We start from the raw sequence: 17094 nt of genomic DNA on the forward strand, positions 1-17094 counted from the left end.
AGTGTGTCAGCAGTTCCTGCAAGACGAAGGTATTGATGCTATGGACTGGCCCGCCCGTTCCCCAGACCTGAATCCAATTGAGCACATCTGGGACATCATCTCTCGCTCCATCCACCAACGTCACGTTGCACCACAGACTGTCCAGGAGTTGGCAGATGCTTTAGTCCAAAAAAAAAAAAAAAACATCCGCCACCTCATCAGGAGCATGCACAGGCGTTGTAGGGAGGTCATACCGGCACGTGGATGCCACACACACTACTGAGCCTCATTTTGACTTGTTTTAAGGACATTACATCAAAGTTGGATCAGCCTGAAGTGTGTTTTTTCCACTTTAATTTTGAGTGTGACTCCAAATCCAGACCTTCATGGGTTGAAACATTTGATTTCCATTTTTTTATTTTTGTGTGATTTTGTTGTCAGCACATTCAACTATGTAAGGAACCAAGTATTTCAGAAGAATATTTAATTCATTCAGATCTAGGAGGTGTTATTTTTGTGTGTTCGCTTTATTTTTTTGAGCAGTGTATATCATTTGCATATCAAAACTCCCTTTCATCCACCAGGCCAGTCCATTTTGGCCCTCTTGTAACAGCAATGCACAGATGCCATGGCTTTGCCTTTAGAAATGTGGTGGAATTCTGACAATAGGTAGTACAATGCATGAAAATGAAAATGCTTCAGGCACTTCACCACTTTCCTTCTACCAGAATTTATAGTGTGTGCGGGGAGAGAAGGTTTCTGAAGCACAGTCTCAGATGTCTAACTTAATTGGAAAATTTCACTCTTCTCTGCTCCTTCTTGTGCATTCTCCAGTAATGGTTATACTACTCTCACTAGTGTTCGTGAAATAGGTCTCCACAAACTGAGGCACAGATCTCATCATTTCGCCACTAGACAACCATAAGAAAATATGATCACGTTGATGCCAACACCCATGAAACTTGACATGTAGACAAATATTGGCCAGATCCACATCAGAATGGAAAATAGCCCAGCATAGTTCAACACATGAAAAGTGGGCACGGTTTCCCTTTGACAGTGCACCTCGTTTGTTTACCAGAGAGACACAACAGAGTGAGTTAGTCCCATCCACCACTTTGGATACAGTAGCCTCAATGCCACCACCAAGTGTTTCAGTATTATACTATGTAAAACTCACACAGAGGGATGTTATTAAAACTTTCTTCTTATTGAATTTCACATTGAAAAACACACCTAAACCGCAGAAGGAGGGTGGGGCTAAGTCGCAAGCTAGGTGTGTTTGATGATGATGTGGTAACCGAAGTGGTGGATGGCAGTTACCCATTGAATGTTGACTTGAAACTTGACACCTACCTGCAACTACACTTTCTATATGTTGATACCACTAATTCAGAAATGTATTCCCTTTCCTTCTACCTCCCCACAAAAACACACCACTGCCACGTTGCACAAGAAAAAAGTTGCATAAACCCCACAAATATGTGAAAGATTAAAATATTTTATTTATAAAGCAGATTTCTGTGAAATTTGTCAAACGACATTGTCTTTGGGTCTTGGGGTGGTTGTGCAAAATGTCTTCCACAGATATCAGCTAAAGTGCTTCCCGGGACAATCTTCAATTCAGTGAATAGGATATTCATGGGAGAACCTGGACCACCAGTTGCAGAAGATTTGGTTTAGGAAGTGCTTGACGTACTGGATATAGAGGAGTTTGACCTTCCCATCATGTGATATCCAGGATCAGACAGCCGCCTCCGTGGAATTCTCTCCCACTTCTGATTTAGACTGACTAACCTGAGGGAATAATGAATATATCAAACATGTTGCAGATATTTATACATTTCGTGGGTCTCTCTTACTTAAAATGGATTAACCGAATGGAAACAACATGGCCCTATAAAAGGAGGAGAACACGGGTTCCTATAAAAAAAAAAGAACAAACATTCCTGTTCTCTAATGTACGAAGGGAAACGAAGTATTCCATACTCTTGTATATACAGGACAATAGAGTATCCCATACTCGTATATAGGAGAAAATATAATTCACTACTCTATACTGCATAACAAAATATACAATACTCTCCTAGACAGGAAAATAAAATATCCAATACTCTCCTATACTGGAGAATGAAGAATTAAATGCCAAAGATTCAATAGTAATTAACTTAAGTGACTTTGGTCAGGCTAGCGTGCAGCTGTATTCTAGATATGACACGTTTCCCATATCTTCACTCCAAACTGATCAGTCATGTACAAATTTCTATAAACACATAAAAATAACCTCCCTACCTCCTGCTACTTGTATGATACAAAGATCGTTTTAGAGATTCTCATTTGTTATGAATGTCCTATTCAGCAGAGAAAAAGAAAAGTGGTTGATTTACAAATCTGCATCTCCTTGTAGAGCAGTAGGAACGTTCAGCACCTCCTCTGAAGAACCTCTAGCAGCCATCTGAGGAGTGGCCACTGGAGTTATCCCTAGGCAGTAATGTAAACGCTGCATTTTATTTGAAAAGGTGGTGTTTACATTAAAAAGCCTGCAGAGACATAATATACACACCAGAACAACTACATTAATCTGTAGTTGTTTTGGTGACTATATTGTCCCTTTAATAGACAGTATTAAAACTATCTTGGAACAGGGGCGTGTCCTGGACTCCGGAGCGAGCGGTCGCATGTAGCCGGAGCTCCGCGCTGCTAAGGCCCACAATACCCACAAACGGTGACCAAATACCGGGGAGACACGAAGCCACATCATGTCCCAAACCAAGCAGAGGCACCAGACGGAGAAAGGCGAAAAAAGCAATTTCTTCGGCGTCAAATCGAGTCAGACGCGAGGCCCCTTGCAGCATGGAGAAACACAAGATGGCGGGGAGGAAGCTCAAAACTCGCCCCAAACAACGACGGCGGCAGCCGATTTACCTGTTACACAGGGGATCCTGCAGACAATGCTGGACGCCATGTCTGATAAGCTGCAGCACACACTACAAAGTGCAGTGCAGACTCTGCGCACCGACATCACTGAGCTGGAGGATAGAACGGCCACGCTAGAGAACAAAATGGCGGAATACGAAGAAGCACATAATGCAATGGCGGCAAAAATAGACGGCCTTACGAACAAACTGGAAACACAGGAAGGGAAAATGGCAGATATGGAAGACAGGGGTAGGAGGAATAACCTACGCATCAGGGGCATTGCTGAAACCGTGAGTCAGACAGACCTTATGGCATACCTAGTGGGCCTGTTTAAAGCCCTGACCCCGGCGGTGCCCCAAGATATGTTCCTGATGGATAGGGCCCACAGAGTGCTGAAACCCTCCTTCCTGCCACAAGAGACACCCAGAGATGTTATATTGAAAATGCATTACTTCCACATAAAAGAGGACATCCTGAGAGCAAACAGAACCAGGAGCAAGACAGACCTGCCGACAATGTACCACGGTATCTCGATCTACGCTGACATCTCCGCATACACTCTTCGACGCCGCATAGATTTTGCAGAGGTCACCGCGCAACTTCGCCAACACCACCTCCCCTACAGATGGGGGTACCCGGTGAAGCTAGTAGTGCAGAGGAACGGGAAAACAACCATCCTATCGACGCCGGAAGACGGAGAGAAAACCCTCAGCAGCTGGGGAATTGAAGTCCTGAACAAGACAAAAGAGACTCAGAGACTCCCTCCAACTTGGAGGAAGACAAAACGCTAAGCGGCTCCCCAGGGGACGGCGCTGTGCAGACCGGCCGGGGAGCGAAAAACTCATTCAGGCTTGTATGACAAATGTGACATAATTGCCTTCATCTTGCTTATGACTTTAACATGGCTGTAATGGTGTTAGACGTGTAGACTTATATAATGATAGCCAACCAATATACAAGGGATGCTGGTAGCGGGTGAGGGGAGGGGGGGAGATAGGGAGGGTGGAGCGGGATGGCGTTCCGTCCGCTGCTCCTGTCTAGGTAGGCCTGGAAGGAGAGAGGATGCAGGGAGCAGTGTACCTGAGATCAGGGATTTGTGGCCCGTGCTAACGCAGACCATGGTGGGTGCAGGAGATACTTGCCCCAGCCCATCCCCCCCACCCCACCTTGCCATCCAAACAGCACGTGTCACCAGGCCATGCAGGAGAGCGAGTGGGAGAAAAGTATGTACTAAAAAGAAAATTAAATTAAATTTAATATATTAAAAAAAAAAAAAAAAAATGTTGGCCACCTTTACTGACCCGAGCCAAAATCAAAATGCACAAGGCAACCCCCCCACCGGTCCACACCACAGGCCGTCCACACCAACCCACCCGGGAACAGGTCACCGCACTTAAAAATAAGGTAACATAGGCCGTGGCCGCAGAACCGTAGCCATGACGGGAGCCAATTGCTCCCACCCCCAAAGCACCACACCCAGGTGCATAGCCGGATACCCGGCGAAATTGGTTTCATGTTATTGTTTGTTAATTTTTGTTATGCTATATGTTCACTTGTATATGTTCATGTATGTAACGCTGTCTACTATCAACAGATCTTGCTCTGCCCAGCACACACCAAGGGTAAACCAGATGACCCAGCGACGCACCCCTCGCAGACCTCCTCACAACATACAACACCGCCAGGTAACATGGGGAAGCCCCCTGAGTTCGTTGGAACTGGGACAGAGGGGACACCCCAACTGTAGTATACACACAGGCACAAACACACAATTCCATGCACACCAACCACCGTGAAGATCTACTCACATAACGTTAGAGGACTCAACATCCCAGTAAAAAGGCACCGCTTGTACAAAGAGATAAAACATAAGCAGGCGGATGTACTGTGCCTCCAAGAGACACACTTCATGACAGGTGCACACCCCAGCATACTGCAGCGAGATTACCCGACCCAATTTCATGCTACAGCGGCGAACCGGACCAAGGGCGCCTCCATACTAATCAGTAAAAATTTAGCCTTCACCCTGACGTCACAGCACATAGACTTGGAAGGTAGATATGCCATTATTGTAGGTACACTCAATGATATGACATACACCATAGCAAATGTATACGCCCCGAATACGAACCAACGCAATTTCCTGCATAAAATAATACAAAAACTGAAAGACATACAACAAGGCACCACGATTATATGTGGGGACTTTAATCACGTGTTAGACCCCAAAATAGACACGACACTAGCACCAGCCAAGGCACGCACCATGCCACTCAAGAAGCAGAGTAGGGCACTGCGAAAGCTTGTGCACGACTCCCATTATTATGATGTATGGAGAGCCACACATGTCGGGGAAAGGGGATACACGTTCTTCTCTTCCGTACACAACACCTACTCCCGCATCGACGGATACCTCATACATGGGGCGGGGATGAATCAGGTGGCCCAATGCACAATAGGCCAGATCGAGTGGTCTGATCACGCCCCAGTTGAGCTGACACTCAAGAACCTATATGACCCAACACACAGGAGCCCGTGGCGCCTTAACACTGCCCTACTGGCAGACAACAAATTCACCGAAGAAATAAATAAGGAACTTATACACTACTTCCACGACAACGACACTACAGACACCACACGCAACACACTATGGCAAGCTCATAAATCAGTAATTAGAGGACAACTGATTAGACGCGCTTCGTATCTCAAAAAACAATCTCAATCCCAACTCCTAACATGCCAAACAGACCTCCAGAGAGCCACGACACAAAACCAACTTACACCCACACGAGAATTGCGGGACCAAATCATGCAACTCACAAAGCGCATACATCAAATATCCCTAGACCAGGTGGGATACCACTTGAAAAAACTTAAAGCGCAAAGCTACATGCAAGGCAACAAAGCGAGTAAATTGCTGGTCCTAAGGCTCAAAACACAACTAGCAGCCCAAAAAATAGCGTACATGGTATCTCCAAATGGACAAAAAATAGTAGCGCCAAAAGACATCAGCAACGTGTTCGCCAAATACTACGAAGGCCTATACAACTTAAAAAACGACCCTAACACGCCCCAACCACAAGACTCCAAGATTTCTACCTTTTTAGACAAAGTAACTCTGCCAACACTCACTCTCACTCAACAAGAGCAACTATCTACACCAATCACAGTGACGGAGGTATTGAAGGCCATCGCCTCCATGCCAGCTGACAAAGCCCCAGGCCCAGACGGGTTTGCGAACAACTACTACAAACGTTTCCAACTAACCCTAGCCCCACATCTCGCGAATGCCTTCAACGAAGCAGTAGAGAGACGGATGCTGCCCCAGGAAGCCTTAAAGGCACACATTATCACACTGCCTAAGCCAGGCAAACCACCTACCCACCCGCAAAACTTTCGCCCTATCTCATTGCTGAACACAGACACAAAACTTTTTGCAAAAATATACGCCACCAGACTAGGAGACATACTCCCACAAGTAATCAAAAATTACCAAGTCGGGTTTGTGAAGGGCCGCCAGGGGGGGGACAACACGAGAAAGGTTCTGGACATTATTTACAGCGTGCACAAACAACAATCTAAATGTGTGGTCCTCTCGCTGGATGCAGAGAAGGCCTTCGACCGCCTGGGCTGGAGGTTTCTAGAAGCGGTGCTCCGAAAATTCGGGATGCCGGAGACCTTCCGCTCAGCGGTCGGGGCACTGTACAGCGAGCCGACGGCGCAGGTAATTACAGCGGGCTTCACCTCGGACCCGTTTAACATTACGAATGGCACAAGGCAGGGCTGCCCTCTCTCCCCGCTGCTTTATGTACTGGCCCTAGAGCCACTGGCAGAAATGATCAGAGCGCATCGTTCCATACATGGAGTGCTAATCGGGGACAAGGAATATAAAATCAACCTATTTGCGGACGATGTCCTGCTGACGCTGACCCAGCCCCAAATTTCACTTCCAAACCTCATGGAAACTATTAAGGAATACGGCCTCAACTCATATTACAAATTGAACATCACCAAATCCCAAGCAATGGGCATACAAATCCAACAAAATCACCTGGCCCACCTAAGTAAAACTTTCACGTTCGATTGGCGATCAGATCATATTACATTTCTCGGAGTACTTATACCCCCCAATCCCCCCCGCTTATTCAAACTAAATTTTGCCAAACTAATTGGGACATTTACAAACACACTACAATCATGGGAGGGAAAATATCTTTCATGGCTGGGCAGGATGGCGGCCATCAAAATGACGTTACTCCCCAAACTCCAGTACCTACTATGTACGATCCCCATTCACCTGCCTAAACAATACCTAACAAATATCCAAAAACTTTTGGTTTTAATTCGTATGGGCAAACCGCAAGGTGCGGGTAGCCACCAGACTTCTGCAAAAGCCGATTAAGGACGGGGGGCTAGGAATGCCTAACGTCAAAAACTACTATAAAGCCACTCTGCTGGCGGCCTTAGCAGCGGCCAGTTCGGTGGAAGATCCCCCACAGTGGGTACATATAGAAGCACACTGGGCTTGTAGACAAGGGCTACACCACCTCCCACGGATGCCACGCTCAACACGCCCCAAATATGCAGACATGTTACCACCCACAGTGGTGATGCTCAAGATGTGGGAGAGGGTTAGAACCTCGCTGGGGGCAGTTGGGCCGTCCCTGGGAAACATGACTATGGCGAATGTCTCGGCGAGCATCCAGACCTTCGATCACACCCAGTGGGTGGAGGGGGGATGTATTCACCTTAAACAGATATGCAAGGGAGACAAAATACTGCCATTCCCTGTAATACAAGCCAGACACTCTCTCTCAGCCAAACAAATATTCCCATACCTCCAGATAAAATCCTTTGTATCCACACACCTGAGGGTCGAGAACCCAGTCACACCAAACATAACCACCCTGGAACAGCTCTGCCTGGCGGACAAAATACCCAACAAAACAATATCCCGAATATACACCCTTTTAACGTGTGTAGACACGGAAGAACAGGCTGACTTTAAATTGGCATGGCAGTCAGACATAGGCAGCACCTTCACGCAACACGACTGGAATCAAGCGTTTCAGGCACATAAGGGGCACACCACTTGTGCAGCACACTTAGAAACCATGAGAAAACTCTTATACAGGTGGTACATGGTACCGGACAAGCTAGCAAAGATGTTCCCGGGAGTCCAGGGAGATTGCTGGAGGGGCTGCGGTAACAGAGGGACGATGTATCATATTTGGTGGACATGCCCAATCCTGACCCCCTACTGGTTGATGGTAGAAGGCATAGTGGCAAACACGTTAGGCCAACCATACCACTTAACACCGGAACAAGGCATCCTATTCCTACACCTCAACCACTGGCATAAACCGGAGAGACAGCTGATATTCCATATACTCATAGCGGCAGTAACACTGGTGGCCAGAAACTGGAAGCAAACACATGCACCACTTAAACAAGACCTACTGAACCAGATCTCACTGAACTGGGAATACGAAAGCATGGCCAGCAAACACATTAAGACAAACCACACGACAGAAGTAGCTAAATCCAAATGGGAAGCATATATAAACAGTCAAACAGCACCCCCAGGGCCAGCTGCAGATACACACGGACAAGTAGAGGGCTCAACATGTTTCACACACAAGAGACTGGGTGAGCTCAAGGCAGAGACGTAAGCATTACAACACTTGCAAGGCGAGCAGGGACGCACGGGGTGTGACTGCACAGCAAGGCTTGACGACAAAAAGCCAGAGGTTAAGCAGAGCAGATCGATAACACAGGATAATTAAACAAGACCCCAGTTTACCTTCCCCCCCCCCCCCCCCCCCACCCGCTTCGGGCTCTAACCGAGGCCAAGTTCCTTCCAGGGACAGTAGAGTAAGCGTCTCCAAATGGTGTACAACATTGGGTAAATAAATATAGATTGCAATAACTCACCTGGACGGACAGCGTCCACATAGGAGGCAGATCCCATGTACAAAGGGTCTGTAAAACAGGGCAACTATCCAAGAGAATGGCATGTACAATTGACCCGAACCCCATCCCTTAACCAGATTTTCTTTCTGTACCCCCACCCCCGTCTACAATACGCAATGTAAATAATGTCAATAATGAAAAGTATGCTGGCGGACGTTTGTTCGACCTGTCTATGGTTGGAATGTTCACCCCTCCCCCCCTTTTTCTTTTTGTACCCCATACACTGCATTTGCCGACAAAATAAAAATTGTCAAATTGTAAAAAAAAAAAAACTATCTTGGAACAGATTTAATCTCCTAAAGTACATATAATCTAGTATTGTGAGCAGTGCTGTATTTAGTGCGAGGCTGACAAGGCAATTGCCTCGGACGGCACTTTTGGGGGGGGGGGGGGGGGGTGGTGGCGGCAAAAAAATGACGCCCCCCGAAAGCTCTGACAGCTGCCTTGCTTGTCAGCCTCTTCACATGGGGGACCCGGGAGCTGGCCATCTGGCCCCACTGGACCCCAGGGAAGAATCCATTACAGCACTCCCAAAGGTAGGGAGGCTGGGTGGATTGAAATTGGAACATGGATTAAAAATATAAAAAATTGTGAATGTGTTCGATTGTGTGTCCGTTAGTGAGAGTGTGTATGTTTTTGTCAGTGTGTATGTGTGTTTGTCAGTGAATGTGCATGTCTGCCAGTGAATGTGTGTGTCTGACACCGAGTGTATATATGTCTGTCACTGAGTGTTTATCAGTGTGTATTGTCAGTTAGTATATGTGTGTCTCGGTGTGTGTGTGCGCGTCTGTCAGTAAGTGAGCGTGTCTTGCTAGTGAGTGTGTATACGTGGTTAAACAGTGTGTGTGTATTGAAGTCTTATCCAAAAGAAAACAAATCCAGGAATTTAAAGTTTGCTTCTGTGGAAAAAATAATAATCTGTATGCTTAATAAAAGCTATACTAGATTAGGTATCTCTAGTTTTAAATATCACAGAATTTCCCTATATTCCCAAGGTCACTAGAGAGAGACAGAAAATTGTGACCATTATTAGACACTAAAAAAACGACTTTAAGTAGTGGAACTGTGGCAATATCACAAGCCACCACTAGAGGGTATATGGTTTTTCAGCAGACAATGTTAACTTTAGACTAATGCTGGTTTGTGCATGGCCACCTCTCCGGCTACTGGCCCAGATTGTCAATCATTAGCATTAGTTAGCATTAAATGTTTGTTGTGTTGATCTATTGTACAGTGCTATGGAATACGTTGGTGCTATCTAAATAATTGTAACTGAAAAAGAAAGAAGTGAACGACTGTTCCCCCAACAGTCCCTAGGACTAATGCAACCATGACTAGTCTGTCACCTGTGTGTTTGCCAGCCGCATCATAGCTAAAGAAAACCAGAGAACAGGGTGAAATGTCAGTAAATAATTCAGGCACTCAGAAGACTAGATTCGCAAGTGTAACAACCTCGTCAGGAGCGTTAATCCACAGAGAAGCCAACAAGCCGAGCCTGGACTTTAGGACAGCTGATGTCTCCGGGGTCTCTGGTCTTTTTTAAACCACATTATGGATTGTGTTAACCCCTGCATGGAATTCCTGGGAAGCTACTTCTCTAATCAGTTTTCTCTTTTGAAACAGAACCATTGGGGTTTATGTATTTCCCGACTAATGTACCCACACTAATAAACAATGATCAAGGATGGTTCTTTTCTTACCTGGAAGATAAGACGGTTAACCCATGAAAAGTTGGTACAAAACCGAAACCTGGTTAATTTTTGCACTGCTAGGACAAAAATCACACCCGCTGCACATGGCAATATCAATTTCCCTTTAACATATTAAATACAATTGTACATTAAAACTCTGCGAGGCATTCTAACTTTTGGTGAAATGTTTTTCATGTACCTTTTAGTGGAGAACTCTTTGTCAATCTCCTCGAGAGACTTTCCTTTCGTTTCAGGAATGAAGAAGTAAATAAATACAATTGCCACGGCCCCCATCATACCATAGGCAAGAAATGTCCAGGACAGACCAATAGAATCTAAAAAAAAATATATATATATTTTTAGGAACATTTAGAAATGGTTAATCATGTGGAGAGTCACCATAAGAAAAGCCTTTCTAATGTAAATATTATTCAAAAGGGACCACAAGTATCGGAGACTCTGTTCAGCCCACTCTTGGATAAAAGTACCTTCAGGTTGTCCTAAATCCATAGTTTCCGTCCAGTCCGCAAGGCACACTAAGGGTTTAGTCAGTATCCCCTAGGAAACACCTGAGAAATGCCGATTTATTTACCTATATGATTTGTGTGCCTCTAAAATTTAACATAAAACAGAGAAAATTTAAAATTGTATTTGTTGCATCAGGGGGTTTCTTTGCCCATCCCTAATAACACTTTGGTTCTCTCTTTCAAGACAATTGACGCTTAAAAATAATAATAATAATGCAATATTTTAGACCATATTTTAAAATGTATGATACCCGTGTAATTTGTATATCTATTTCGCTTATAAGGGGATACAGCTGTAATATAGAACAAAAAAAAAAAGACAGCTCACATAGCCGAATAGTTAGAAAACCAGTATGGTACGGTCTGTGATACAATTACACTCACAAGATATGTTGGTAATCCGTGCATAAAAAGGTGCCTACCCGATATTTGGGGGCTAGTACCCACAGCTCCTTCAGTTTGGTTCATACCTCCCAACATCTCAAATGGACAAATAGGGGCACTTTTATTTTAGGGGTGTGGCCAGGGGCGGAGCTGTTCAGAGAAATGTTTTGTGACTTACTAATAAAATGGAATTTATAACAAGAACAATGTATCTTATTTACATAGAATGATTTCTAACCACATTTATTGTAATTTAAAAATATATTACTGTCAACACTGCCAAGTTCAAGGATCCCATCCGTGACTCCCCACTAAAAGTTTATATTCTTATTGTTTACACGTCTACGATTTATCATTTGACTCTCGCTCAGACCACAGCATACCCGCAACCCGCAGCCACCCAAGGCGGGCAACCCTGACCAATAGGACAGGCAACCTCTGACACAAGCAAAGAAGACGCGAACCGGGGCACATGTCAGAACTACTCACCTAGATTGCTTAATTTTACATCTAGCGTGACAGAGAATGGGGAACTCTCCAGAGACTCTAAGGTTGAACTATCATATTATGTTATAATGTTCTTCATTTATTATTTGTGCTCGTAATTCAGCATATTAAGTTTAGTTGATGTACTGTCTAGCTACTCGATAGTATTGTGAGCTGTGACAGGAAGATTTAAAATGTACCTTATTATTTTGATTTTATTTTGATTTTATGGAGCGCTGGCAGGTACACTATATAGGTTACAGAGGAGCGGTGGAAATTATGGAAAGTCACATTGTGTTACAAGCATTTTGAGCAATGGTAGTGCAGCCGATAACCTATTGTCTTCTGTAACATAATAGGAAATACTAGACATTTAAATTCTATGTGCCAGGAATTTATAAAGTGTTCATTTATAAAGTGTTCATTCACATTACGCCTCTTAAGGTATCACGCTGCTTATTATATATCTCTAAAATTAAAGTGAAAAACCTAAGCAATGTTAAGCCATCCCGTTTATAGCTAGATACTGCTCTGCCTCAATACATGTTCATGTTATACCTTCTCTAGCATAGGTGTTTAAGCAATGTTCAGCAACAAACACCTAGATTTTAATTTATTTTATTGTATTCAATCCCACTCTGCCAACCTCCTGCTTAGTTAAGCATGTAAAACATAAAAGACTGTGCTAATTACTATGCCACGATCTAACTTCTATGTAACCTGACATACGCTGATGCGACGTCAGTTGATATATTGCGTTCATCTGCGCTACTAAAATGGAGTTACCCTCATATATTGCAATAACTCAACAGGTCGGCTATGCCAGCAAACCTAAAGGTGTACACCCCTGCTACAGTCTCCTAAACTTATCATCATCCTCAGAATTGTGGGGCTGAGGTCCTTATATGTTGACATTATCATTTTGGTTTCTTCATTTTGTTTCCTTCATTGATCTTTTCCCTCTCAATAATGATTTTACTTAAAGTTAAGTGTACTCAATATAAACATGGGCAATACCACTTGACACCGCTTCTCAGTTAACCAAGAACGGCTGATAAGTGCTGTCGCAGCTTTACTGGCGGGTATGTACCAATATACCTGCAATGCCTCAACAGGCCGGCTACGCCAGTAAACTCAAAGGTGTATACCTCCGCTACAGACGCCTAAACATGTCATTATCCTCAGAATTGTGGGGCTGATGTTATTGTTATTGTATGGTGACATTATCATTTTGTCTTCTTCATTTATCTTTTCTCTCTCAGTAACGTTATTACTTAAGGCTACGCTTACTTAATATAAAAATGTGCAGTATCATCCAATACCATCTTACTGTTAACCAAGAATGGCCGGTAATTGCTGTTGTGGCTTTACTGGCGTGTATGTATTAATCTACCTGCACTCAAAAATAAAGAATTTTAAAAAAAAAATATATTACTGTGAGTATTATTGCTGTGGAGCTCTGTTATACACTCAGACACATTACTGGGAGTATTATTGCTGTGGGGCTCTGCTATACACTCAGACACATTACTGGGAGTATTATTGCTGTGGGGCTCTGCTATACACTCAGACACATTACTGGGAGTATTATTGCTGTGGAGCTCTGTTATACACTAAGACACATTACTGGGAGTATTATTGCTGTGGAGCTCTGTTATACACTCAGACACATTACTGGGAGTATTATTGCTGTGGAGCTCTGTTATACACTCAGACACATTACTGGGAGTATTATTGCTGTGGAGCTCTGTTATAAACACAGACACATTACTGGGAGTATTATTGCTGTGGAGCTCTGTTATACACTCAGTCACATTACTGGGAGTATTATTACTGTGGAGCTCTGTTATAAACACAGACACATTACTGGGAGTATTATTACTGTGGAGCTCTGTTATAAACACAGACACATTACTGGGAGTATTATTGCTGTGGAGCTCTGTTATACACTCAGACACACCAACAATATGGAGCTCCTAGAAAAGAGAGATTTGAATAGAAAAGGGGAATAGAGGTGATATGGGCCCAAAATAGGGACTGTCTCTCCTAAATAGGGACACTTAGGAGGTATAATAACTGGGTTGGGAATGTGACACAGAAAGGATAAAATGTACTTACTGATGACCTCCAGGAATGACAAACTGATGAGTAGATTTGTCGCCCAGTTAAAACTGTTGCAGAACGCAAAAGCTCTTCCTCGTATCTCAGCTGGGAATATTTCACTCAGGACCAGCCACGTCACTTTGTAAAGGAAAACACACAATGGCTTTAAAGACGGTTATAGAATTTAGAAGGTTTCATCAAGAACGTGTTAGAATATGGAAGAATACACGAAGTAGCTACAATGCACCTTACAGGGAACCTGAATGGCTAGGCTTCTGAAAAAAAGAGAAGGGGAAGGGAGAGAAAAAAAAAAAAAATATTTGAGGACCCCTGAGCAAGAATTTTGGTTAGTTTAGGCAAAAATATGTGAAGGGTCAGTTTAAACACCATAACCATTTTGCAACATTGCGTAGTTTATAGCAGAGAGTACTCTACAGCAACGCTCAGCGGAGTGTTCTGCTTGAAGTTGCCTTCAGCTTCTCTAAGAATCATTTTATAATTAGTCGGTTTTATTTTTTATTCGCATTCTGGTTTCTCTTTAAGTCTGAAAACTGAAAAAAAACGAAAAACTTGCTGCTAATGTAAAAGCACTTAATTAGGTTTGGCCAATGGGAAACATAACACATCTCATTTAATAAACACAGTGTTCTAACGTTTTGCATTTCTTGCCTTTTTAAACAGTCTTCAAAGTCACGCAGCTTAAATCTTAATTACATATTTACTTCATACTTACTCGGGCCAAAGCTAATAGAGAAAGCGCTCACAAAAGTCATCATACTCAACAGGACAATCCAATTCAAAACAAGGGAATTGTTAAGGAGCTCAGTGCTGGCAGAATGTGCGGTTGTTTGCTTCACGTGGTCTTTGTCTGGTTGTAAGAAGTCACCGTTACTCCAAGCCTTGGAAGAGGTAGACATTGCGGGCAGCTGGTTGTTTACAAGACCCAATGGAATGCTTTGAGTTTTAGCTACTAAGGTATTGCGCTGGGCTGACCTATACTCAGAGTCAAAGGTTTCAGCCATGCCACCAATGAACTCAGAAGAATTGGATAGATCATAGGAAACATTTGACTTTATAAGAGCTTTGCAGTCCTCGTGAGTGCCCAGTTCAATATTAAAACTTAGCAGTCCAATTCCAGTTATGGAGACAGTCATTATTACACATCCAGCGATAAGTAATATTCTTCTTCCAGCTTTATCAGCACAACTCATAGCAACCAACGTTGAAAGGACCTTTACCAGACCAAGTCCTACGGATGCCAAAACAGCAGAAGAATTGCTCTGGAAACCCACAGAGCGGAATATAGTCGAGGCATAGAAAAGCACATTTGGTTGTCCAGTCAACTGTTGAAACATCACAAGCCCTAAACCGACAAATGTCCTGGTTCTCATATTGTCTTTCAACGAAAAGAGGTCAACAAAAGTATAATCTCTTTTCTGTTGAACTGGTTTGACTTCTTCTATTTCCTCGATATCCTTCATTTGAATGAAGCCATTGCCCGTTTCTTGGTTCCAAGTGGTTAATTTAGGCTTAGAAGGGAGGAACAGAATGCTGATAAACTGGGCAAGAGCTGGGGTTATAGCCAAGCCGAACATGTACCTCCAACCCTCCTTGACATTTGCTAAAAAGTAGTTCATTGCATAGGACAGTAGAATGCCGACAGTAATGCCAGTCTCATAAAGAGACACAAGCTTTCCACGTTGGTGGGGGCGCACAATTTCAGAGACAAAAATGCAACATGCCATTGATGAAAGAGAGATGGCAACCCCTATGATGACTCGTCCAATCACTAGAAAGCAAAACGAGTTGGCCAACACCAATACAAGACTTCCTGCCAACACCACCAGATTGCTGGCAAGTATCGACGTCCTTCTTCCACATTGATCAATAATGACTCCTCCAATCAAGGAGGACAGAAGAGCCCCAACCAAAACTGCACTGACAAGTGCCTCTTGTTGAAAACAGGTGAGATAAAATTCATTTTTCAGCTGTAGTAAGGCACCAGAAATGATCCCAAGTTCATATCCAAATATCAGGCCTCCCAACGTGGACACGGCAGCTGCTAAAAGAAGGACGGCAGAACCAAGACCTGGAATAAAATGAATCGGTTAGTTATTCTGCCAAATGTTAGCATCAGTACAAATAACAGAAAAATAGAGGGTGAAATGCAATGGGTCAAAATACTTGAGATATTGTGATAAATCATGAGAATAAACATTGACAGGGTAATTCACCAACGTGAAAATTCAAAATCAATGTCGAGTAATTTTTTTTTTATTTTGAATTCCCTTTAAATTCTGACTTTAGCGAATAATCCTGTCATTCTTCTAAATGTCTCGGAGATAAATAATTATTTTCCCTTAATATATACTTCACGAACCTACATCTTTTATTCAGAATGTTTTTTTAGGGTGAGGGTTCTCTTAATCTAGTGGCAGCTCCCTGAGAATTATAGGAGTTACACATATGGGTTGCTCAGGGTCGTCCTTAACGAGGGGCAAACGGGGCAACTGCCCTAGGCGCAGTTACTCCTGGGGGCCCAAAGCAGCTGCCCTACTTGCCCTCTGCAGTGGGCCTGCAGGTTGAGGGGGCCCATTGGGTGGCCCATGCAGTTAGGGCCACATAATGGTAATGTGTCTTCAGGGGCCAAGTTAGGGCTGTTTCCCTTTAATAGTGTGACTGGGCCCCTCTAATGATGTCAGTGCTGGGAAGAAGCGGCAGCCTGTCACTTCCTCCCAGCTAACACCGAGCATCACGCGGGTTCGAGTTGGAGAGGAAGAGAGTGCGGAGGGAGGGCCTCTGACTCCCAACAGCATCAGCCAGCCGATTGGATCCCAGTTAAGCCACCTTCTTGTACCTAAAAGGTAGGACTTCTTCAATTTAAACCTCCTTTTCGGGTGTAAAGTATAATACGGTGTACTGGGGGAACTTTAAGAGATATTGTCTATTATCAACAACAAGGAATGTTACAACAGAATGCAGCTTGTTCTTCATTCGACACTTTTAATAAGGACATTATTTCCTTTATTCCA

The 17094-nt window shown here is 43.7% G+C and overlaps 1 protein-coding gene across 2 annotated transcripts in view; it reads right to left on the reverse strand.

The window, feature by feature from the left end:
* Positions 1-1460: 1460 nt before the first annotated feature.
* SLC2A10 (solute carrier family 2 member 10) overlaps positions 1461-17094 on the reverse strand; it is a 29402-nt gene continuing 13768 nt past the window's right edge. For both annotated transcript variants that reach the window (XM_063459454.1, XM_063459455.1), the window contains exons 5-8: positions 14796-16151; positions 14078-14200; positions 10762-10897; positions 1461-1776 (exon numbers count right to left, since the gene is read on the reverse strand). In XM_063459454.1, the coding sequence (XP_063315524.1) occupies positions 1659-1776; positions 10762-10897; positions 14078-14200; positions 14796-16151 (1733 nt within the window). In that variant the 3' untranslated portion in view covers positions 1461-1658. The remainder of the gene's footprint in view (positions 1777-10761; positions 10898-14077; positions 14201-14795; positions 16152-17094) is intronic.

Source organism: Pelobates fuscus, chromosome 6, assembly GCF_036172605.1.
Source record: "Pelobates fuscus isolate aPelFus1 chromosome 6, aPelFus1.pri, whole genome shotgun sequence".
Lineage (NCBI taxonomy): Eukaryota > Metazoa > Chordata > Amphibia > Anura > Pelobatidae > Pelobates > Pelobates fuscus.